General features: G+C 39.0%; 6 protein-coding genes across 14 annotated transcripts; 2 read left to right on the top strand and 4 right to left on the bottom strand.

Annotated features, from left to right (window-relative positions):
* Positions 1-144: 144 nt before the first annotated feature.
* LOC132201795 (calaxin-like) lies at positions 145-1,405 on the bottom strand. Its single transcript, XM_059628268.1, has 5 exons — positions 1,285-1,405; positions 868-1,080; positions 723-817; positions 534-665; positions 145-478 (listed from the first exon to the last, which is right to left on the bottom strand). The coding sequence occupies exons 1-5, from the start codon at positions 1,403-1,405 to the stop codon at positions 191-193; spliced, it is 849 nt and encodes a 282-aa protein (XP_059484251.1). The 3' UTR covers positions 145-190.
* Positions 1,406-3,516: 2,111 nt separating this feature from the next.
* LOC132200950 (alpha-(1,6)-fucosyltransferase) lies at positions 3,517-9,983 on the bottom strand. Of its 3 annotated transcripts, none has more exons than XM_059626763.1 (11): positions 9,654-9,983; positions 6,167-6,395; positions 6,006-6,112; positions 5,774-5,954; positions 5,553-5,718; positions 5,311-5,497; positions 5,020-5,257; positions 4,781-4,957; positions 4,575-4,725; positions 4,307-4,519; positions 3,517-4,248 (listed from the first exon to the last, which is right to left on the bottom strand). In XM_059626763.1, the coding sequence occupies exons 2-11, from the start codon at positions 6,373-6,375 to the stop codon at positions 4,105-4,107; spliced, it is 1,773 nt and encodes a 590-aa protein (XP_059482746.1). In that variant the 5' UTR covers positions 6,376-6,395; positions 9,654-9,983; the 3' UTR covers positions 3,517-4,104. The 3 variants fall into 3 exon arrangements, with proteins under 3 accessions (XP_059482746.1, XP_059482747.1, XP_059482745.1); XM_059626764.1 differs by lacking the exon at positions 9,654-9,983 and adding an exon at positions 7,318-7,462; XM_059626762.1 differs by lacking the exon at positions 9,654-9,983 and adding an exon at positions 7,294-7,448.
* A 269-nt stretch (positions 9,984-10,252) lies between these two features.
* On the top strand, positions 10,253-11,291 carry LOC132200956 (DNA replication complex GINS protein PSF2). The gene is made up of 4 exons (XM_059626781.1): positions 10,253-10,541; positions 10,596-10,704; positions 10,759-10,923; positions 10,981-11,291. The coding sequence occupies exons 1-4, from the start codon at positions 10,297-10,299 to the stop codon at positions 11,044-11,046; spliced, it is 585 nt and encodes a 194-aa protein (XP_059482764.1). The 5' UTR covers positions 10,253-10,296; the 3' UTR covers positions 11,047-11,291.
* Positions 11,246-13,748, bottom strand: LOC132200954 (sesquipedalian-1-like). Of its 2 annotated transcripts, XM_059626780.1 has the most exons (4): positions 13,628-13,743; positions 12,267-12,515; positions 12,021-12,209; positions 11,246-11,735 (listed from the first exon to the last, which is right to left on the bottom strand). In XM_059626780.1, the coding sequence occupies exons 2-4, from the start codon at positions 12,469-12,471 to the stop codon at positions 11,458-11,460; spliced, it is 672 nt and encodes a 223-aa protein (XP_059482763.1). In that variant the 5' UTR covers positions 12,472-12,515; positions 13,628-13,743; the 3' UTR covers positions 11,246-11,457. The 2 variants fall into 2 exon arrangements, with proteins under 2 accessions (XP_059482763.1, XP_059482761.1); XM_059626778.1 differs by having other exon boundaries at positions 12,267-13,748.
* LOC132200951 (protein kinase shaggy-like) lies at positions 13,331-18,454 on the top strand. 4 transcript variants are annotated; one of them, XM_059626766.1, is made up of 9 exons: positions 13,331-13,560; positions 15,100-15,290; positions 15,349-15,432; positions 15,598-15,671; positions 15,836-16,110; positions 16,165-16,358; positions 16,583-16,639; positions 17,351-17,537; positions 17,645-18,454. In XM_059626766.1, the coding sequence occupies exons 1-9, from the start codon at positions 13,521-13,523 to the stop codon at positions 17,815-17,817; spliced, it is 1,275 nt and encodes a 424-aa protein (XP_059482749.1). In that variant the 5' UTR covers positions 13,331-13,520; the 3' UTR covers positions 17,818-18,454. The 4 variants fall into 4 exon arrangements, with proteins under 4 accessions (XP_059482749.1, XP_059482748.1, XP_059482750.1 ...); XM_059626765.1 differs by having other exon boundaries at positions 13,331-13,608; XM_059626768.1 differs by lacking the exon at positions 13,331-13,560 and adding an exon at positions 14,006-14,984.
* Positions 18,437-21,392, bottom strand: LOC132200952 (leucine-rich repeat-containing protein 58). Of its 3 annotated transcripts, XM_059626772.1 has the most exons (6): positions 21,234-21,392; positions 20,063-20,442; positions 19,941-20,003; positions 19,673-19,889; positions 19,026-19,209; positions 18,437-18,965 (listed from the first exon to the last, which is right to left on the bottom strand). In XM_059626772.1, the coding sequence occupies exons 2-6, from the start codon at positions 20,434-20,436 to the stop codon at positions 18,796-18,798; spliced, it is 1,008 nt and encodes a 335-aa protein (XP_059482755.1). In that variant the 5' UTR covers positions 20,437-20,442; positions 21,234-21,392; the 3' UTR covers positions 18,437-18,795. The 3 variants fall into 3 exon arrangements, with proteins under 3 accessions (XP_059482755.1, XP_059482753.1, XP_059482754.1); XM_059626770.1 differs by having other exon boundaries at positions 18,437-19,209; XM_059626771.1 differs by having other exon boundaries at positions 18,437-19,209; positions 21,189-21,376.
* Positions 21,393-21,781: the final 389 nt, after the last annotated feature.

Below are 21,781 nucleotides of genomic sequence, written 5' to 3'. Positions count from 1 at the left end.
CTCCTTCTTACGAAGCTTTCTTCCGATACACACGCCTCGTCTTTTTTAAAACAATGGATTATTCTGCCTGTGATGTGTTGATTTTGCAAATATTGTAGCAGTAATGAAAAATACACCATTGCTTCATATACAACAAACTGATTTTTTATTTAACAATTTCTCCTCTCATTCATTAAACTATTTTGAATAATTAAGCCCTTAACAATGTGGCGAGGAAAGACTCGCAGGTCTGTTCCGAAGGCAAGCAAGGCCCGAACGCTTCTAAAAGCAGAGGCTCCTGCTTGTTTGCTTCAACATAGTCATTGAAAGACAATTTTCCGTCTCGGTCAACGTCCATTTTCCGAAGGGCGACGTCAGTCAGGTCTCGAACCCCCTCTTCCGGGTCTTCGTCCCCAGTCGCTGGGGTCGCCAAGCAGCCGGACAGGAGATGCAGAATTTCCTCTTTGCTGATGAATCCATCTCCATTCAAATCATAAACCTTTACATGCATAGAAAAAAATCTGTTAAAAAATAGTTGTTATTAATTTACTTACGTTGAAACAGTAGCTCTGCTTTTCGGCAAGTGATCCTTTAAGCAGGACTGACATCCCTAAAACCCAGCGCTCGCCGTCAATAACACCTTCACTGCGTTTGTCAAACGCGTGGAAAATACGCTCCATCAACTTCTGCTCAAAATATTTATTAATTTAATAAGATAAATTAAATTTTTGCTTTGTGTCAACCTCTTCAGTCAGATCTAGAGAATTGTGCAGAAGCTCTCGGAAACACTCTCGGTCCAAAACCGCTCGACCACCTTCTGATCCGGAGCCCATATTTGCTATTTTATATGTATTAATATTGATAAATTTTTTAAAACAAGTGTAAGACCTGGTTTAGGTCCCCTGGGCATTTGCCTCTTTTGAGCATTTGCAGCCAAAGACCGGTGCAGCTTGAGTAAAGCTTCAATCTCTCGTTTGTTGAAGTGCGTTCTTTTCTTCAACGACTCAATTAACTGGGCTGAGGAGCATTTTCCTTTCGTGTTGGACGCCGGCTGCATTTTCTTGTGAAAAGTTGTCTTTTTTTCTTGCAAAGTTCCACGACCTGGAAGCCAAAAAATTATCTCTATATTATAGAGAATTATATCAATAATGTTTAAGAAAGACCGAATAAAATAAATGTAATGATGGATGAAGACAGAAAATTTGCTCATGCGACCAAATCGATGGGCATTGTTATTTTTATTGATGGATATCGCCGAATTCTCCCATCCGAACAGGCTATAAAAAAGATGTTTCCTATACTCACGCTGGACCTGGTGGATCTGGTCGGCGGAGGCGGACGACTTGAGCTTGTTGGACTCGGTGGTACGACTGGCTCGGCGGCCCCGCACCAGGAACATAGACACGCTCCTCATGAACGCAGCCATCGTGTGTCCTGCGCATTTCCAAAGGAACAAAACGCAACTTTTTGTATATTTATACCAAAAGCATTTGCAGCACGAATGCCTCGACACGTGAAATTAAGTAATCTAATTTTTCTTCTTGCGCTCTCGGTCAAAATTACCGAAATTTCCTGCCCAACGTGTGCCAGCTAGGTGTGTAATGTAATGTCTGGTGATCATGAGATAAAAGAGCTGACAGACAAGCAGTTAAAAAAGGTGCTCCAATGATAAATTGTCCTCATCACGCTCGACCTCTGCAGAAAAAAAATTGGAGAGTGGTGCAAACTCTTGACGCCAGTTAAAATTTAATAGATTTTTCACTAAAACACTGCTGGCTCATTTTTATTACATCTGCAAATTTTTTTCATAATTATCATCAATTAAAAATGAAAACAAAAATAAAATAAATATTTTTTGTAAATAGTATACTGTAAAAAATTAAAAAAAAATGCGTTCACATCATCCCTTTGTATTGCAAATAAAAATACCAAATAATATCTGCTTAAATTTTGTGTTGGGAATGTTTCGGAATGTTTAGTGAAAAATTATACTTTTAACTTTTTCTTGTTTAATTATTTACTGGTTATGGTTATATTCGGGTTATACTAATAGCATGTGAACACTACACTGGGTGTGCTTCTTTTAATCTTTTTTTTACAATATAAATACAATTTTAAACCCTCGTGTTTCTCTTTAATAAACATCACAATGTGCTCTTTCCAAGTTTTACTAAAAAATTTGTTGGGAAAAAGTTTTAATTTATCTTAAGCCTAAAATTGAGTTTATGTGGATGGTTGTTTCAATACTTTAATATCACAGACTTTTTATTATCTCAGACTATTAGTCTATGTGATAATTATATCTTCACCGCGCTTTGATCGATTCACAATGAAATGACTAGAAATATTAATTAATAAATTATTGATTAATTTTAGTCTGCTTTTAGCATAATCTTGCGCCCCTATAAATGCGCACGGCAGTGCAAAGTAGTAGATGGCACGAAATGATACAACGCTCGGCTCATTAAGTAATTGTTTGTACGGCGAACAATTAAACCATGTCTCGCAGCTCCGACGACAAGCCGCTGTTCGTGTGCGCTGGGATCAAGTGAGAATTATTCTGTGTGGCTTACCTACGCTGGCCGATTTTTAGGGTTCCTGCTGCGTGACTTTCGATGGTGCTCAACTGCGTCACGTGGGTATTTTGCTAAACAAGAAGACGTTGCCTTGGGAACAATTCGAATGTATCTGTGCTCATCATTCGATTGGAACTATAATTAGATCGGATATACCAGGAAAATGTATACATTATCTTTTATCTTCTATATTGTAATGTAATAATATATAAATTAACTATGCATTTACGTGTAAAGCGCATTATAAGTTCATGAAAAGTTTGATATACGTATTTAACAGATGTCAATTAAATTATATTGACGAGTTATTCAAATTATAAAATGAAAATTTTTATCAATTTTATTTTGAAATAAATCTTGTGCGTTCTTTATATAAATATAAAAAATAGCAAATTTTAATGAAAGCGACGTCACCATGTTTTTATTTTTTCATTTTCAACTATCTATATATAAAAAGCAAATTTTGCTGCTGTGGTGCCGGTTTTTCCTGACACGCACTTGTAACAAAATAGTTTTCAACTAGCAAATTATGCAAGTTTGATCCCTCTACTTCAATCAACTTGAAGTTGGAACACAACCCCTTCTATCTAATACACAATGCCTTTGAATCGACAGTCCTCGCCTGACGATAGCAATCAAGAGCCGTTCATTATCCCTGTTTCCAAGGTGAGAAACTAATTTCTAAAACAAGTTTGAGACAGTTTATCCACTCGTCCATTCCAAATCAATATCATAGAGAAAATATTATTTAAATTACTAAGGAGAACTATTTTAATGCAATGAGACCAAATTTGCGAGTTGCAGTGACGTACAAAAAAACTATATTTCTGCAGTGAGCTCAAGAAATCATGCATACACAATTAACATACTCAAATTAGTCACAAGTTTAACATCTATTACTTGAGGTTTGCCTGAAGTAAACAGGTGCTTCCGACATAAATCCCAATCTTGATAACAACAATTTGCGCTCTCACACTATTTAATAAAAGATAACTTTTACATTGCACTCTTTGTCACAAAAAATCAAACAAAAATAATCTGTTGGCATAACAAACAAGGCAGGTAAACTTTGGAATAATCTTGCTAAAGACAAGAGAAGTTCCAAAATTAAATAAAAACTGCCGCTCCTTGATGAATGTGCTATTATTATGAATTGGTGTCGAATAAAATTCATTACTTAAATTTTTGGGGGTAAAATTTAGTAACTTATAGTCAGTGTGCACAAAGTTAATAACAAAATATAGTTTATGGATTATATCCAAATTTAGACTTACGTAAATTGTACATTCTAATTAAAAATAGTATTAAAATATTGTATTCATCAAGGAGGGATATTGACTTAATTCGGTAAGAAATTTCACAGGAGGTAAATAAAGTCAACAAATTGTATAAAATGATTAATTAAAGTTAAATATCATTTGAGCTTTAGAACGGAAATAGAAAAAGGCGTATTTTTTAAATCTGATAATACATCACAACCAAATTGAAACTATATCATCGTAGACCTAAAAAAGCGAATGTTGGGAAGTGAGTGAGTTTGAAGTTGCAGTTACACTTCATTAACTTGCGGAATATCATTTTCACTGGCTAGTTTATCTAGTTCTTTGTATGTTGGAAAGTCTACTAGCTCCAGTCTTTCAATCACTTTGTGGGATGGGTAAAGGCCAACTCGTCCTGTTCTGGTGTTCTTACCCTACAATTTGAAGAATTTTCATTTGGTTTTCTTTGCGATGTTTAATACTTGATATTACCTTTGAATACCCATCCCAGTGGTTGCCAGCCACACCAATGATGTCACCAACTTGAAGATCAATTTCTTCAGGTCGTGTTGCTTTGTGCTCCATGATTGCTTCTCTATTGTGTGACCCTTGACCTCCATAATAATATATGTCGTCTAGTGATCTAAAGCGATCTGCTGCGTCTGGATGCAAATTTTGCATGATTTCATATGCAATTCGGCACACCTACCAAACAAAAATGAATTTAATTTTTTTTTCGGCAAGCAAAAAATTCAATTACCTGTGATGAGAATGTGCAGACTAGGTAGTCAGATATGGCAAGGAAGTGAATGTCTATGATAATTCCGTTTAGAGAGTTGTCCGAGTAGCGAGTGGCAACAGCAGCAGTCTTTGCAATGTCTGCATCACCAAAGAATTTATATTTGGGGTATCTAGAGATTTAAAAATAAATTTAACTAATTTCAAAAAGAAAAACAAATGTTCTACTTTTCTTTGGCATCTTTGATTACTGTAGGGTCATCGGAGGCAAGGTACACTCGACGAACATCCACTGGCTTGCTCAATTCAATCTGTTTGAAATATTCTTCTACATGGGTCATGTACTCTTCTAAGGGGTGGAATGCAGCCTCAGTGCCAACTTTGTCTGTTCTTCTAATGTGAACACTGTTTGATTGAATTTTTGATTAATATCTTTGATTCCGATTCATAGCAATGTCGTTACGAACCCAACTACAGGTCTCTGGAAGCCCAATTTCTGTGAAGTTTCCTCAAGCATTTTGTAGGTGTTGCTCTGAGGACGTAAAAGATAACGCATAAACTGGCTGACCCACCAAACAACTGGGTCGCCGTGCAAACGGGAAAGGCGCGGGGCGAGGTCGCGAGGCACAGCCAGAGGAAGCCAAGGGGGTCGTGGGGAGAGCGAGTCCACTATTGGTAAATCTACCACTTGTGTGCCAGATTTTCCTATAAATTTGTAATTTTCATGAAAATGCATAATTATTTTATTCATATCATACCTGGCCAGTGACTGTGAGTGGCACCATCAGGGGAGGTGCATGTCTCACTGACGGGCATAAAGATTTCTTCAAAGCCACCTTTGTGGTACCTCCAACCTTTTGATTTCAAAATCATAGTCCTCTTGGAGCCGTAGGCCACTATGAAGCAGTAAACAGCGTGGTGGATTTGACATCCGTAACCACACCCCTGAAAAAAGGGTTATTTTTTTAATTGAACCAGGTTAAAATAAATAAAAACAAACTTTGTTTAAATTGCAGACTAGTTTTCGTGCATTAGCGCAGTCCGGAGGATTCTGCAATGCATGTAATCGCTTTTGAACCAAGTCGCTCAAATCTTGCGACTCCTTGATTCTCCAGTCAGCAAACCCGTCCTCTTCAGCCAGCTGATTTGCAGCATGGAGCATAGATCTAAAAAAAAATTTATTTGTATTATAATTTATTCTTGAAAAACAAAATCTTTCACCTTTTGTGCTCAATCCCTGCTTCTAAAATGTGGCTGATTTTTGTCAACATTGCAGGATTGTTTTGAGCCAACTTTTGCAGCTTTTTCATTTCGGCACTGAAAAAGTACCACATTTCCTTGGTGCCATCAATAATTCTCCTCCTCAGTAGCTCATACTCCAAACTTGGCTCTCCATTTGCGGCTGTTTTTTTTAATTAATCATATCAAAAAATTATTTGAACAAAAAAATTACTTATGGCCGTATCATATTCCTGGTGATTAAGGTCAGGGGCTGGCTGTAAGACGTCTTTGGCCCTAATAAGACGTTCCTGCAAGTCATTGGAAGATTCTTTCTTCAACCTGAACAAGCAAAGTCTTGAGAACACATCCAATTAAAAACAGCCCTTAACTTACTGGATATCAGTGAAAAGGTTTCTGAGCTCTGCGTTCTGCTTTTTGAGCAAGTCGAGGTCTCGGAAGGCATGCGCGAGTCTTTTGCTCAGGACCTTCTCCTCGGAAAGGTTTGAGGATGGCGTGGGCGACTGGAAGAAGGAGCAAGCAACCAGAATGAAGAGCAGCGCTAGCCACGCCGCCAGCAGCAACAGCAACAGCCGCATCCGCATCGCGCACCACGCTTTACATGCTGAAACATTTTATCAGGGGCGAATAGAAAAATGATCAAAAAAATTATGTTCTATTCGGTTGTACTAATACTGAACTTCAATTATATTCTCTGAAGCCCCTTAATAAACTTAATCAATTATAGTTATTTTACTTAGTTGAAAATAAATTGCTATAAGTTTTTAAATTTTTTATAATTATTCTTTGGTTGATAAAAAAATAAGGTATTGGTCATGGGGTTATGAAAATAAGGCTTATTTTCTATTGTCCAACTGAAAATTGCTGTAATTTTTTTTAGCTAGACGAAACTTTTTTAGTGTTTTGTTAAAAAATGCAATTTTATACTGCAAATTTATTAAATCTATGAACTCATTTTTGTCAAATACTTAACACAGCTCAAGAATAATTATGTCTGAAGTCGGAACAGGAAATTTTTCGCAGAGGGCAAAAGATAATAATAAAAAACAACTCACAAATTAAATTAAGGAAAAGTTCAACTTATCAAGTAAAAAATATCGCATTTGAATCTAAGTTGAATCAAATATAAATAAAATGAATGTTTTTTTTTTTTTAATTATTCCATGTCATAAAAACACAGATACAAGTTAATTTATTACAATGGGCGTTGAGACTCACTGAGAGATAAGCTGTAAAAAAAATATAGTTTTTATGGTTTGTTTGTTGGGAGTAGCAAAATTACCAAATTGCCTGCTCACTTAAATGTAAATAATGGTGCTCACGCATTTTTCAGACGGCCACAAACGTGAAAAAAATTGCTAGTGCAACACTTTCATATAATAATGACTCAGATTACTAACCAAAAGTGTCAAAATGAAAAACTACTGCTCTTCGTAATGACCTGGAGCAAAATCCAATAGTTCTATTTTTGCTCTAATATCAGTGCAATTATAAAGACATACCTGCACTCATGCGATTAAACATACTTAAAAAAGGGCATGCAGCCCTAAAATATTCGTAGTTTTATCGGCCGGTCATGGCAATATTGAACTACTCGTCGCGGCGATGGAACCGAGCGAGCGCGCTGGGCGGCAGTTGAGAGGGGCGACTTAAAAAGACGTGATTTTGGTGACAACTCATTCGTTCAAACAGCTGACTGAGTGGAAAGGGCCACATCCACAGCAGGCACTAATTTGTGTGTGTCTGATAACGAAAGAGCTTTGCGTTTTATTGCCCTGTGAATTAGGAGTGCACGCACGACTCATATACGGGCCGAGTTGTTGAGTGGAGCAATGTGAAAAATTAAAACTGCATAATTAGCTTGAAACTGCCATTGTCTGACAAATGAATGTATGTGTATGTGAAAACTGCCTTTCATTAAAGTGACAAAATTCAAGAGAGTAATAATAAGAAGGAGTAAAATTAGTCATAATTTGGAATATTAAAGTGTTTAATTATGTTTAAAATTATTGTTTAACGATTTTCAATTGTTAACGTTGAAAAATAAATGAAATGAATTGGGAATTCCCAGTATTCATTTACTTAAATTAAATTGTTTAAACTATTAAGTTTCATGCCATATTTAAATTGAAAATATATATTATTCAACATTTTGTTCATTAGACCGCATAACATTTGAAATTTTCAATGAGCAACTTTTTTTCTTGGTAAAGGAAGCTAATTTAAGCCAAACCACTTTCATCATTAGAACAATGAACTGAAAGAATGTGTTGCCTCTGTGAAGATATTTTGGCGATTGCTATTTTTGCTCTCTAAAAACGGCTTATTTAGTCTTCGGCCTCTTGGCGGGTTTCTTTTTGGCACGTTGATAAGTGTTGAGGGACAACGGACAAGAATTTCTCCAACGCCCGAACAGACTTTTCCTCTCGTTACACACTGTCTGTCTCGAAATAACTTTCTGAAACTTCATTCATCACCCCTTTGGTGATCGCCAACCAAAAATACACTCGCATTGTGCACAACGAACCTTGGTAGTAATGCGAGAGGAGACCGCGCAATTGAAGCGGTTGAAAAATATGAATAATGCTCTGGACATGAATTAATGCAGAGCATCTGCTGGGAAATAGCCATTTAAATAAAATTGAGACGTTTGCATTATTAAATGACGCACAGTACTAACAAGTACATTATATTTTAAGTACCAATGCTAAAATTTTGTCTGTGAAAGATTGTTTAATTTATTTTTTTTTTATAATTTATTTCAACTTTACTCAGTCTCCTCGACGATTTGACGATTTTCTAAATATTAACAAAATTTTAATAAAAATAAAAATTTTAGCTCACAAAATATTCTGCAACGAAATAATGTAGGGAAATGGTTATTTTTACTTAACTTGGATCACTTATTTGCAATGGTTTTTGATTAGATTAGGAAAAAATAAACAAGTTCATAGTTTAATAATTCCATTTGACCTGATTTTGAGCAAAGACAAAAAATAATAATAATTAAGTATGGCTTAATGTTTTTTTTTTGCTGTGGCAGAGCAAAATTTAAACCTGGTATTTTGTAACTTAAAAAAAATTAAAAATTATGACCCCAAAAGAAAGTTCTTGTGTTTGCTGTGCTGCCCATGCGAAATATAAGGGGAGGAATAATTTGGAAAAATCAATTAATAGCATTGAATTAGGATACACTAGATTTTTAAAGCACTAATAGACCAGTCGCCTTTCTGGGTCAGTTCGCCTTTACTTTTTTTTCACTTAATTCAACGAGCTAGCCCAGTTTCTATTTTTCATGAAATCCACTTCAAGTGGTAGCTTTAAATGATATAAATTATTTTTGTATGTGCAGTTAAAATTCTGAAATGTGATATTATTCATCAAAATTTGACATTTAATGTTTGCTTTCTTTGAAGTTTTTTTTTTTTTAAATAAGTTTAAGTAAAAAAAATATATATATATTTTCGCTTGTCTAGTATTAACCCTTTCATTTTTAATACTTAAAATACTTTAAGACTTCGTCCTCTCCCTGTAGAAACTTAACTCATGAAAATATTCCCAAAAGCCAATAGACAAAAGCTTTCAAAGAAGTGAGAAAATTGTAAAAAAAAAATAATAAAACAAATTATTTAAAAAATACATGAATACATTAAAATTTAAAACTAATATTGAATTTATAAAATTCTTCAGTACATAATGATCGACAGAATGCTTTAAACGCGAGTAATAATTCCAGGAACAATTTTCAAAGGTATGCGGGGGCTGTGGGCGGGCGAGAGATAATACCAAACAGATTTTTTTTTTTATAATTTTCCCGATTTGTATGAAAAAATATGTATGTACGTTACACAAATGAAATTACCTCATTGTCAGGTCACCGTTGTTTATCACCACCCATTGCACATTATTTGGTGATCGACCGCCGACGACGGATTCAATTTTGCTGCAGAGGATCAATTTCTTGCAGTCAGTTGGACATTTTCGATTGCCGATCTCTCCTTAGCCGATCAACGACCAACAAGACTGTGAATTGAACGCTTTTCACTCAAAAGATTTGCTTAAAACTGACCCTGGAACCGGAACTAATTTCAAAAAGTTCATATTGCGAATAAATCGCTATTTGTATTGTTATCAGTTTCACGTACACCAATGACGAAAAACAGTAAAGTCGATGGAACGGGGAAGTTCCGATGTGTACAATCGTGATTGCTATTTGCACGTTAGTAAAGTGGGGGCGGTGCAGGTGCACAATTATTATTTTATATTCACGACAAATCTGCGTGCTTAAAAATTTTTTATAAGAAAGTGTTGTTTAAATTTTCCAACTATACATAATCAAAAGTAAAATTTTGCAATTGAAAAGAATATTTTGACGTTTAAAATTTTTTTGCGAACGTGCAAATAGCAGTATTTGTTTCACTTCCTCGACTCCGGCGTTTGGAGACCTCCTTGCCCTCCTTGGACAAACTTGTGGCGCTAAAATCAGTGAGAAAAAATAAACAAACATGGAAACGTGTGAAGTAGAATTTCTCGCTGAGCGAGAATTAATCAGTATCACGCCGAATTTTGACCTCGGTGTCCTTCACCTGATCTCAGGTGACTTCGGCCCGTTTAAAGCAGGTCTTCCTGCTGAAGTTCCTTTATGGTTAGCCATCAATCTTCGACAAAGACGCAAGTGCCGGATTATGCCCCCCGAATGGCTCAATGTAAAGACTTTGGAACTTATCAAGGAACGAGAAACTCAGGAAAAGTAATGAGATATTTTGTTTTGGTTTAAATATAAATTAATTTGTTCTTATTCTAGGCTTTTTACCAAAATGCCGAGTGAGCATTTCATGGAAGTAGCACAACTAATATTATCAGCGGCCTCAGATGATGTACCAAAGGCTGGAGAATTGCGAGTTATTTTAAAAGTAGTTCTTAAAATGAAATTTAAAAAAGATCAATAAAACTTTCTTAAATTATAGGACATTTGGGATACAAGACATGCAAAATCAAGAGCCTCGTGCTCACTGTTGCTGCAAGAAGGAGGCAAACATGCTAGAGTTGACAACCTCACCCTTATGGAAATTAACAGCGTTCGTCCACTTTTACCGCACTCTATGGATATGATCCGTCGACTTCAGCAACTGGTGAGCTCAAATAATTTTATGTTGCAAACAAGTTATTATTTAATTTTTTTAATTCAGAGCAACTCTTTGGATACCCAAACAAGCCAGACACAGGGCAGCTCTTTTGCGTCTCCATCACAGTGATTCACTTGTCATCGGAACATAATTCACGTAAGCAACAGAACTCCTCTAGTGAAGTGCGTGAATTCCTCAAAGAATTTTAAGTGGTCGGCAAGCTCAAATAGAAAAATTAAGTAAGCAGTGGGTCGCAATAAGAAAAAATCAACCTCAAGAAATTGGGCTTGGATTGTCTATATTTTTGTATTTTTTACCATCGTGTAAATGTCAAGAGGTTTGCAGAATATAATTAATTATTTTTTCTAATACAATTTTAACTTTTAATGACAATGACAGGGGCAGCATCAGAGTGAACAAGTAGGTAAACTAGAATCTCTTTAGCAACAGGGTGATGATTTGAATCACAAAGAATTGATATTAATTCTGATCACATTAGAAAATAAATAATAGAAAGTAGAAACGATAACATTAAATAAATTAAACATCAACAAGAAGATCAGGCTCCTTTGTGGCTGGTTGAATTGGGCACAAGTCCAGGATAAGTTTTCCATATGTAACATGGAGCTCATTAAATGTGGAACTTCTCTGTCGAAACAGGTCTTCTGGCCTGTAACTGGAGCGAAGGTTTTGCGACCTTTGGTGGGCAAGAGAGACGGTCATGGCTGCTCCTTGCGGAGTTGCGTCTTCTTTTCTGTTAAAGGGGTTGTGCCGTTGCCGTGGTGGTGCATTAGGAAAATTATTACTGCTAGCACATTCTGAAAACACAACATTCATGGGCAAATTAATTTGCGGTGAAGCAGGAGCCAAAAAATTTAAATAAAAAATTGAAATACCGTACCATAATATTTAGTGCAAATTTTCAAAATTATTCAAACTTAAAAGCTAAGTTAGTAGATAACAATTTTCAGTTTTGATATCTTCCTTCTTGGCATCCTTTGCTATTAATTAAATAAACTTTCATTATCTACATGTAATCTTAAAATGATTGTATAATATTTTTCAATTCAGACAGGATTAAATAAAAAAGCAAACAATTGTACCATCAATATCATCCAGCTGTTTCTGCAACTCGGCAACCATTAGTTTCATAAAGTCGTAGCTGGCGCAAGAAAGAACTTTCATCCACCCTTCCATTGATTCTTGTGACTCAGCTGCGAGGTAGTAACTTCGATTCCCGGGTCCATGGAAAACGACTTTAAAACCAAAATTCTCCTCATCATCAGAGAGTTCTGCAATGTAAAAAATAATTTTCAAGGTATTCAACGAAGTAAAATCAAAGAACTTGCCTATTGTACAGCCCTCCAAAATAATAATTCCCACAGGTTCTCTATCAGTCTTCTTTTCAAAGTAGAAAAGCAGATTGCCTTTGAGGACGAACCATCGCTTCTGGTATCCCTTATTGGTCTCTCCTCTCTTGAGCAAGAAGCCATCGCGGTCGACTGGTGTCGAAGAAGTCGCAAAGGCGGCCAAATTTTTCTCGTTTATCTTCATAGTTGACTATCTTTGCCGTTTGTTTCTTGCCATCCAGTTGCCATCTGTCAAATAAAAAGGGCGGAGTAGCCGTACGCGCACGGAATCTCCGTGAAAGCTTCGGCAGCGCGAGTTTAGACCCACGGATCGCCTTTTTCGGCTCATGCGCAACATTTTATATTAATCGAGCCCTCGCGGTTCGTTCGTCCGCCGTGAGCAAACAGCTGCAACCGGCTTGCAGATAATTTTTATTGAATACGTTAATTAAATCAATTAATACTCTTTTTAACAACATTTATTGTTGAGGGATGTGAGGAAAATGTTTAGCCCAATTTGATTCAATTTCAATAAAATTTAGGGGCGGGGTATGCAACCTGCAGGATGGACTTGACAAGTGGGTTGCATAACTTGCATAAAGCAACTTATTTTTATTTTTTTTTGTTCGTGAACTTAATTATTATGACTATATTTTCAATGGAAAATCCAGGAAAAGTTACTACACCGTTGGAAAGCTCATGTCAATCTCGAATTAATCCCCTATAATAGTTTCAGGAAGTTCGCGCGTTCGTATTGCGGCGCTGCTAGATGTGACCAATCAGAAACCGTGATCTCAATGACGTGAGCGGCCGGTCTGGCGGGGAGGGGGTTGTGTGACGTCAAAAGCGGTTTAATCGTATCGCACTATTATCGATGCCAATTGAATTTAAATTATTGTCACAAAATTTGTGTATGAAATATTATTTATGCAAATTTTAAATTTCAAGGGGAGTTTAGCAACTTTTCCGTGCAGCAGTTACGGCGGACTGTGAATTAAAAATAAAAAATCCGTGTCAAATTGCAAGAGTCGTCTTCGAGCATCGGGCGATTCATGGTCTAGGTGGGGGTGTGACGTCACAATCGGGCGAGATCGGGCCGACGGCCATGTTGATCGGCGTTGAGGCGACCCAAGTAAGAGTGAAGTGTTTTCTGGTCGAATTCGGGCCGAATCCAATAAGTGTGGGGCCTTCGGTGGCGAAGCTGTGGAGTCGCGGACGATGTGACGTCACCCACGGCCTCTAGACAGCCGAGCAATGAGCGGCGGACGCCCCCGAACCACCTCCTTTGCTGAGGGTAACGCCAAACCTCCAAACCCTGCCCCCGGAGGCATGAAAATAAGTAGTAAGTGCCCCCGCTGTACCTTTGGCCCGTCGGCCCCTCTTCGTGGCCCAGAGCCCAGCAGCCTTCTGTCCGGATCGCACCCCTTCCGGGGGGCGCCGCCCCCGGGCCTCCACTCGCCCTTGGCGAAGCGTTCGCTCCAAGAAATGGGCCCTTGGTCGCTATCTATCGAGCTGCCTCGCTCGCAATTTTATGTCAGCCCGCAGATCAGCTGATTTTGACGCAGCAGCCGAATTCGGCCTGCAGTTCGGCCGACCCCTGTGAGAGCCACCCTCAGGTGCAACCCCCCGTTAGACCACCCTCGCCTCTGAGGCCCCTACTTCGACTCCGGAAGACGGGACTTTCCGTTCCGAGCACCTCCTCCTCTCCAGAACCCTTTTCGATTTTTTAATTTCTCTCCGATCCGATTGTCTTCCGCCTCGCACCCTCTCCATCCCCTCGTAAGACGGTTAGGGCACCGGGGTGGCATTATTTTTTCATCTTTTTTTTATTCGCACCTCCGCCCTTTTTCGTTGGATTGACTCAAGACTGACAATGGTTCTGTTCCACCGCGCCTCTCCACACCACTCGGTGCTGGTGGACGAACTTGACCTAGTTCAAATCAGAAAAGTGGATTGTGTGTGTAATACACTTATATTCCAAGACGAAAGCTGTTGCTCCGACTGACTCGAGTGAGCACTAAAAAATTATTCCGATTTCGCGCTGCCGCCAATTAATAGCTCGTCGCTAATTCCTTGTCAAATTTGCCCAAGAAATTGGCTTTTCGGTGCAATTTTTGGCGACCGATTGCCGAAAAAATCTTTACCAATTTACTTGTTAATCAATTCTACCGACATGCATAAATATTTCCTTTCTTTTATATTTTTTATTTTCTTTGTCTTCCCGCCTTATTAAATGTGCGTTTTCTTCATCCTTTCACTACTTTGCTTATCGAGCAAACTGCGCATTACTTGTTCTCGCGAACGCACGTTTCTCAGATATTTTATCCTTTAGTCAGAATTCTTCCCCATTTTATCACTATAACGCAATTAATTTTTTTTCTGCTAGAAGATTTTCCACTTTTTTAAGAGCTGTTGTTTTTCTCAGTTGAGCACGTGCTTTGAGGAGGAATTTAATTTGCTGCACAGCTGATCCATAATCTCAAATTTACACTGGCCCAACCTGCTGCACTCCCGATCGATCTAAATCACTTTCACAGTTTTTCGAACTTCACGTAGAATTTTCTGTTTCTTTTTACTTTCAACTCCGTTTCCTCTGCTGGCGCATCTGGGCTCGTCGAGGGGCTGGTTTTTTTAATATTTTAAGTCTAATTTTAAAGTCCCCTAAATCTCGAACCCTGATAGGTTTATTTGAATCTGGAATGACTGATTCGACAAAAGGTATGAATGACTTTTTCAAAATTCCGTCTTACCTAAAAAAAAAAAATAAGTGGCACATTTAGTAGATCTTTAAGTGACATCAGGCCATCTTTGCAAATAATTTTTTCCTTCTTAGGTAAGGACGGCAGCAAAGTGACGACGGTGGTGGCGACTCCTGGGCAGGGCCCTGACCGACCTCAGGAGGTGTCCTACACGGACACCAAAGTCATAGGCAATGGTAGCTTTGGCGTTGTGTATCAAGCAAAGCTCTGCGACTCAGGCGAGATGGTCGCCATTAAAAAAGTACTCCAGGACAAGAGATTTAAAGTGAGTGACCGATTATTTTGAAAAGCAAACTATTAATCATGCGCAAATTTGCCCACAGAATCGAGAACTGCAAATAATGCGACGGCTCGAGCACTGCAACATAGTCAAACTCAAATATTTCTTCTACTCAAGTGGAGATAAGGTAACGATTTTCACCCACATTTCTGTTATACTCTTTTTCATTAAAAATGCATTAAATTGCTGTGTCGTGCCCACACTGGGCCGATTGTGTCGTATTGACTTCAGAGGTAGAATTCGATTCTTAATTTATTCTGGTGTTAACATGCGACTCCATTCACTGTTCCAGAAAGATGAAGTGTACTTGAACCTGGTGCTTGAGTACATTCCTGAAACGGTCTACAAAGTGGCGCGCCACTACAGGTATGTCGAAGATTCATTTTTCTTACTCATTAAACCGGCTGAATCCAAATTTTCTGAAAATAATAAATATAAATAGTATAATAGGCAGATAACCAAATTACTTTTTTATGTGTCAAAAATTTATTAAAATGCATTTTTTTTAAATGTATTTTTATTATTTGCAGTAAATCGAAGCAGACGATCCCAATCAGCTTTATAAAGCTGTACATGTACCAGTTGTTCCGTAGCCTGGCATATATCCACTCACTTGGAATCTGCCACCGGGACATTAAACCACAGAACCTTCTTCTTGACCCTGAAACAGGGGTGCTCAAGCTCTGCGACTTTGGCTCAGCAAAGCACCTGGTCAAGGCCGAGCCCAATGTCTCCTACATCTGCTCCAGATACTACCGTGCCCCAGAGCTCATCTTTGGTGCTATCGATTACACCACCAAAATAGGTACGCAATATTTTTTCTTTTGAAATGCAAATAATTTCAACCTGAAATTCTAAGACGTGTGGAGCGCTGGGTGCGTGCTTGCGGAACTTCTATTGGGTCAGCCCATCTTCCCAGGCGACTCGGGGGTTGACCAGCTGGTGGAAATCATCAAGGTGCTGGGCACCCCGACCCGAGAGCAGATCCGAGAGATGAATCCCAACTACACTGAGTTTAAGTTCCCCCAGATAAAATCGCATCCCTGGCAGAAGGTGAGCAGCACATTAAATAGTAAAGACAAGAGCTGTGCACACTTAGTTGCTAAACACAGAGGTCAATCTTCTTCTTACAATAGTAGAACTTTCAATTGGGTTCGTGAGCTTGAACTTTTTGCTTTCCTCCGTGCATTGCTCTCAATTGTCATGAAAGCAAAGGGCGACAATCTGGGTTGTAGAAAGGGAAAGAGACACAACTGACCGTGTCTTTGGCCTTGCAGTTGATGCTCGAAAGAATGTCCATGCCTAAAAGTACCACCGAGCACCAGCGCATCAGAGTGAGTATCCACAATCAAGCACAGTCAAAAGTCTTTTTCTCCCTCAGTGCATCCAAGGTTTTTCTCAAACCTCGGACAGCCTTTTTACTTTCTGTAATTCTTGAATGGATTTCTTGTGAAGAGTCCTGCTTATTTGAGTGGCAACCGGTGACAATTGTGTGCCACCGGTCGATCACGTTTTTTTTTAATTTTTTTCTTTTTGGTAACAAAAGTACTTTTGATTTAAATCCTGACTCTTTGCTCAGAGATTAACCCCATTTTTTCTAATAACCGTTGTTGTCATGTGCTTGTTTGTGCTTCAACTTGCTCTGATGCACTTTCACTCGTGATTTTTTTAAGTTGTAACAGTCGGCTATCTGCTGGCCAAATTTGCACGGTGCGTGTGGCCTTACGGCCGTCAACTACTGTGGTGTTTGTGAATTCATGTGCGACAAACTTTTAATTATTTCCACAAAACCACGCCTATTCACAGTGTAGTGGATAAATAAATAACTAGCTCCTAGGCAGTTGGACGGTTTGTTTTGTACAAGTACAACTCATCCTAGCGTGGGGTAGGTAATTAGAAAATTTGCGTTGCACTCTCATAGGGAACCCAGCAGGGAATCCTTTTATAATAAAGCGGAGCGCAAATTAATTGTTGCTCATTTATGACGTATGGTTGTAATTGGCTTCCTATATTCATTTGAAGACACTTGTAAAATTTGTCTGCAGGTGTTTCGAACGCGGACACCACCAGAAGCAATTGACCTAGTGTCTCGGCTGCTGGAGTACACGCCTGGCTCTCGGATCTCGCCACTTCAGGCGTGCGCCCACAACTTTTTCAATGAGCTCAGGGAGCCTAATACACGTCTGCCCAACGGCAGGGAACTACCCCCTCTCTTTAATTTCACCGAACAGGGTAAGTTTTATTTTATTTATTATATCATAATGTTCCATATTTTGTGTCTAATTTAAGATTTTTTATCCTGTAGAAGTGCTAAATGTTTGTCTTTTTTATTCCTACAGAACTGGCAATCCAGCCTCAGCTTAATTCAGAGCTGATCCCCAACTACCAACAGGAGCGCACCGGAGGGGCTGCAGGACCAAGCGTTGCCCCTGTGGAAGCAGGCTCGTCGGTTGCGGCAGACGCAGTGCCCACGGGTGGCGAAGCCAGCCCAGCTGGTGGGGGCGTAGCCTAGCTCCCAGGCTGCGTGAGCCACCCCCGGCAGCCAGACCAGTGTATGCATTAATCTTCAGTGTCGCAACCTGTATTTGAAAAGAAAAGAAACTAGAGCAAAGTAGCCTCCTCCTCAATGACTTTCCTTGGAGGAATTAAAAAATGCGCGCACTCTTTCTCTTCGTAGGCGGTAGTGGAGGCAGCCTTTGAGGGTTCCCCAAATCCACGGGGGCCCGTGGGGGCTTTTTGATATACATAAATCTATATTATCTTGTTAGGGAGGCTGTCCGTTCTTGTTGATTGGTTGTTGAGTTGTTGAGCTGCTGCTGATCTTAACTTTCAGTTTCTCTTCTGATTTCAATATAATGCCCGTGCGTTGTCGTGTGTTTTAAATTGGTCGCTGTAAATAATGCTGCCCCCGATTCCCTTCCAACCCGGCCCCCCTCCAAGTTGTTTTTAGTCGCAAACAGCCACCCCTCCCTAAAAGCAAAAAAAAATCGCAAAAAACCTTCATACCTTCCCCTAAGAGCAAAAGATGTATCTAATCTGTTTCTGACGAAGCACCCTCACACGTTTAAAATTACAATTGCATTAATCAATTACGATTGACAGGTAATAAATATTACAAATAAAGATACCAATACATTGCTGTACAGAAATTCTGTTTTATTAATTTATCAGCACAAATTTGGCATTCTTTCCTTTTGATAGTAAACATAATATTATAATCTTGCACTGAAAAAATAAATGAAATTAGAGCGGAAATTGGCAGCTTTCGAGAGACTTGCTGTCGAAAAAATCAGTTGGGGTTATTCGCAGAGACGCCGCCCTTGTAAATAAGATTCTGCCCTGCTCAGTTTATTTGGCACACGAGTTAATATCATTTGTAAGTGCGTCGCAGTTGAGGAGATGTGCACCGTTTATATGTAACAAGATTTGCGTCTGTTAGTTGCGGGAGATAAATCAAGCAAAAGAGAAGAGAACGAAACGCAAGCCAGCTTCAACCAAGAAGAACCTTGCGCAGGAGGCGTTGGCCCGCCTCCGGAGGCAGGTCAGCGTCCGGACCGTCGGCGCATCGTTGTGAACACAAGTAGTGCAACAGAGGCACGCGGTACTTGCCGCAGAAGTCGACGAACTTGACGTGCTCCACGCGGCTGTCGAAGAAGACGCCTGCCAAGTACATGCAAGAGGATAAAAATAGAAATGCGCGGTTCAAATTCGATTTCTCACCCTGGCAGAGCGGGTTGACGCAGTGGTGGGCTGTGTCCAGGTACTTCTTCAGGGTCACGGGCAGCGTCGAGTATGAGAGGTGGTGCGTCGAGACGACGCGCGCAGCCAGCTCGAGCAGGGAGGGCACCTGCTGGGCCATGTCACGGACAAAACGCACCACAAGCGGGTTGTCACGTAGGCTCAACTGTGGGGAAAAAAGTGCACCGGTGTGAATGTTAAATTCGTGAGGCAAATAATACACCACGATCTGGCTAATGCGACTCTGATTTTGTGTAAACGTAGAGATAAAATAAAGTGAATTTATTAACCCAAAATACAGAATTTTTCCGTATGTCATTTACAAATCAAAATTCCCCCTTATGATTTGCATGGCAACGAGCCAGACTGAATGACTTTACAAAAGCTTATCAATGATATTCAAAATTGGATTTTTCTATAATATGAAACATGGCTGACAAATAACAATGAATACTTGAGATTTCCAATGAATTAAGCTAAGATAAAATTGTTGGATACTTAAAATTTTAAATTAAAATTCTTATCAAATAATATATGTCGTGAATTTCTTAAGTGAAAGCAGAATGAATAAGGTACTTCATGTGACACCAGACAGTAAGTCTATAAACTGTTAGATAAAAAAAATGCACCTCTCTGAGACCCCTGAGCCCAACGATCTCCTGGGGCAGTGTTCGAAGTTGATTTTTGTGTAGCAGGAGAGAGCGGAGGTTCTCAAGTTGAGCAATGGATGGGGGCAGCGCGCGGAGTTGGTTGTCGCACAAAACCAGGGCGGTCAGCGTGAGCATATTTCCTAAACTGGACGGTACCTCTGTCAATCTATTACCACCAAGGTACAAAATCTGCAAACTGCAAAAAAAATTTAATTATTTAGAATTTACATGATTCTCCTTAAAATACCTTTCCAATTTTTCTATGGCCGAAGGGAGTGATTCAAGACCATTGCTTCCCATATACAAGTATCTGTATGTGCAAAAATAATTTAAAACTTTTTGAATGTAAATTTTTTCATGTAAATCTACTTCAGATTTTTTAACTCCAGAACCGCCATGGGAAACTGTGCCAAAGAGTTGCCAGAGAGATTCAGTTGGCGCAGGTTTTGCAGACTGGTCAACCACTTTGGTAGCTCGGCCAGTCGGTTCGACCTGAGACTGAGTTTCTCGAGCCGGGCGCAGTGTCGAAGGGCGCCAGGCAATTCTGTCAACGTATTGCAACTAAGGTTGAGCGAGTGGAGGCGCCGAAAGCGGCCGACAGTTTTGGCGCTCTCGTTGTCTCCGTTGGCGGCCAGCACCAAACGCTCCAGAGCACCCGCCACAGCCTCCGCGTCGCCCATTTGAGATGCGTCAAGAACCCCTTCGGATCCGCTGTCGTCTGACCCCGATGATGACCACTCCATTTTTTACTGAAAATAAGATATATTATATTTGAGCTGTCCCCAAGGAGTGATATATGCGTTTAATTTTTAAATTAATTATTTCATATTTTTCTTAATTAAAGAATTAATTGGATGTAAATCTACTGCGCTTCAAAAGGCTCTTGCAAATAAAGCAATACAATTTTTTGCAAATCTCAGCAAATCATCAATATTGAGAAAATAAAATTATATTTGATTCGCTGATATATTGTAGTTCTTAGTAGGTCTCTGACGTAACTATAAATTGTAAGACAAAACCGGATTGATCGAATCTGACAATCTCGAATGTTTTTCGATTTTTGGTGGATTTATACATGGAATTGTGTAGAGTGCCCTCAGAGATGGGGCACTGGCCGATAAAAGAATCATTTTATATATAGGCGCGTGTTTGACTAACAGCGTGAAACTGTCCTTGAAAAGTGATCCAGCGGCGCGATGCAAATCTCGCGTCCTCAAATATCTAACAAATAAAATACACCTTTCATATATATACTAATGAAAAATTGATAGAAATTTACGAGCTAACCTTTCAGAATTTTCATTTGCATAATTGACATGCTAAGTAAAGAGAAGTTAAACTAGCCTGTGAACCCTTTCACAAAGAGGCGCTCCTTTCTGAATAGCAGAAAAAGAAAGGTTTTAGCATTCACCAAAGCAAGACGTAAAATGCCACATTATAATTTGTTAGCGCGGGCACCAATTTGCAGTTCAAGGGAAATGACACCAGAACCTACTGTAGAGATCGGTTGAATGCGAATAAGTAACACGGGGACGTATACCTTGAGTGGCGACTGCTGCAAACGAACTGGAATGAAATGCTGCCGTAAAGCTGTTGTTATCTGGCGAGGTTCTCCATTCCTTTTATTATTGCCCCAATCGGTTGCTACATTAAATGGCCGCTCTCCGAAGAGGGGACCAGAGTGGGGGCACCATCCACTGGACGCATGCTGACCTTTGTCACTTCCAAAACTCATTTATACTTTTGCAGCGCCTATTATATTATTATGTATTCTAGTGTTTCTCGTAGAGCGCAAAATGAACTTTTGTGAGGAAGAGTAAAAATCAGACGATAATTTGGGTTAAATTTGATTATATATCTCTTATCAGAACATGCCTAAAATATTTTTGAACATATATAGTTTCTAGAATTATCGGTGTCATTGCCATATTTTGAGATAAAATTAATTAATTGCAAAGGGTTGTAAGCTTAAAATTTGATAATAATTTTTAATGAAAATAATATGATGACATTTTTTAAATAGTTTCTGAAGAAATCAATTACTAGATTTTATTATTATTATTATTTATCTTTTCGGTCAGTACAAAT

Source organism: Neocloeon triangulifer, unplaced genomic scaffold (assembly GCF_031216515.1).
Source record: "Neocloeon triangulifer isolate White Clay Creek 2 clone unplaced genomic scaffold, ASM3121651v1 ptg000014l, whole genome shotgun sequence".
Taxonomy (NCBI): domain Eukaryota; kingdom Metazoa; phylum Arthropoda; class Insecta; order Ephemeroptera; family Baetidae; genus Neocloeon; species Neocloeon triangulifer.
The sequence above is the reverse complement of the archived record's forward strand: the minus strand, read 5'-3'. Positions and strand labels throughout refer to the sequence as shown.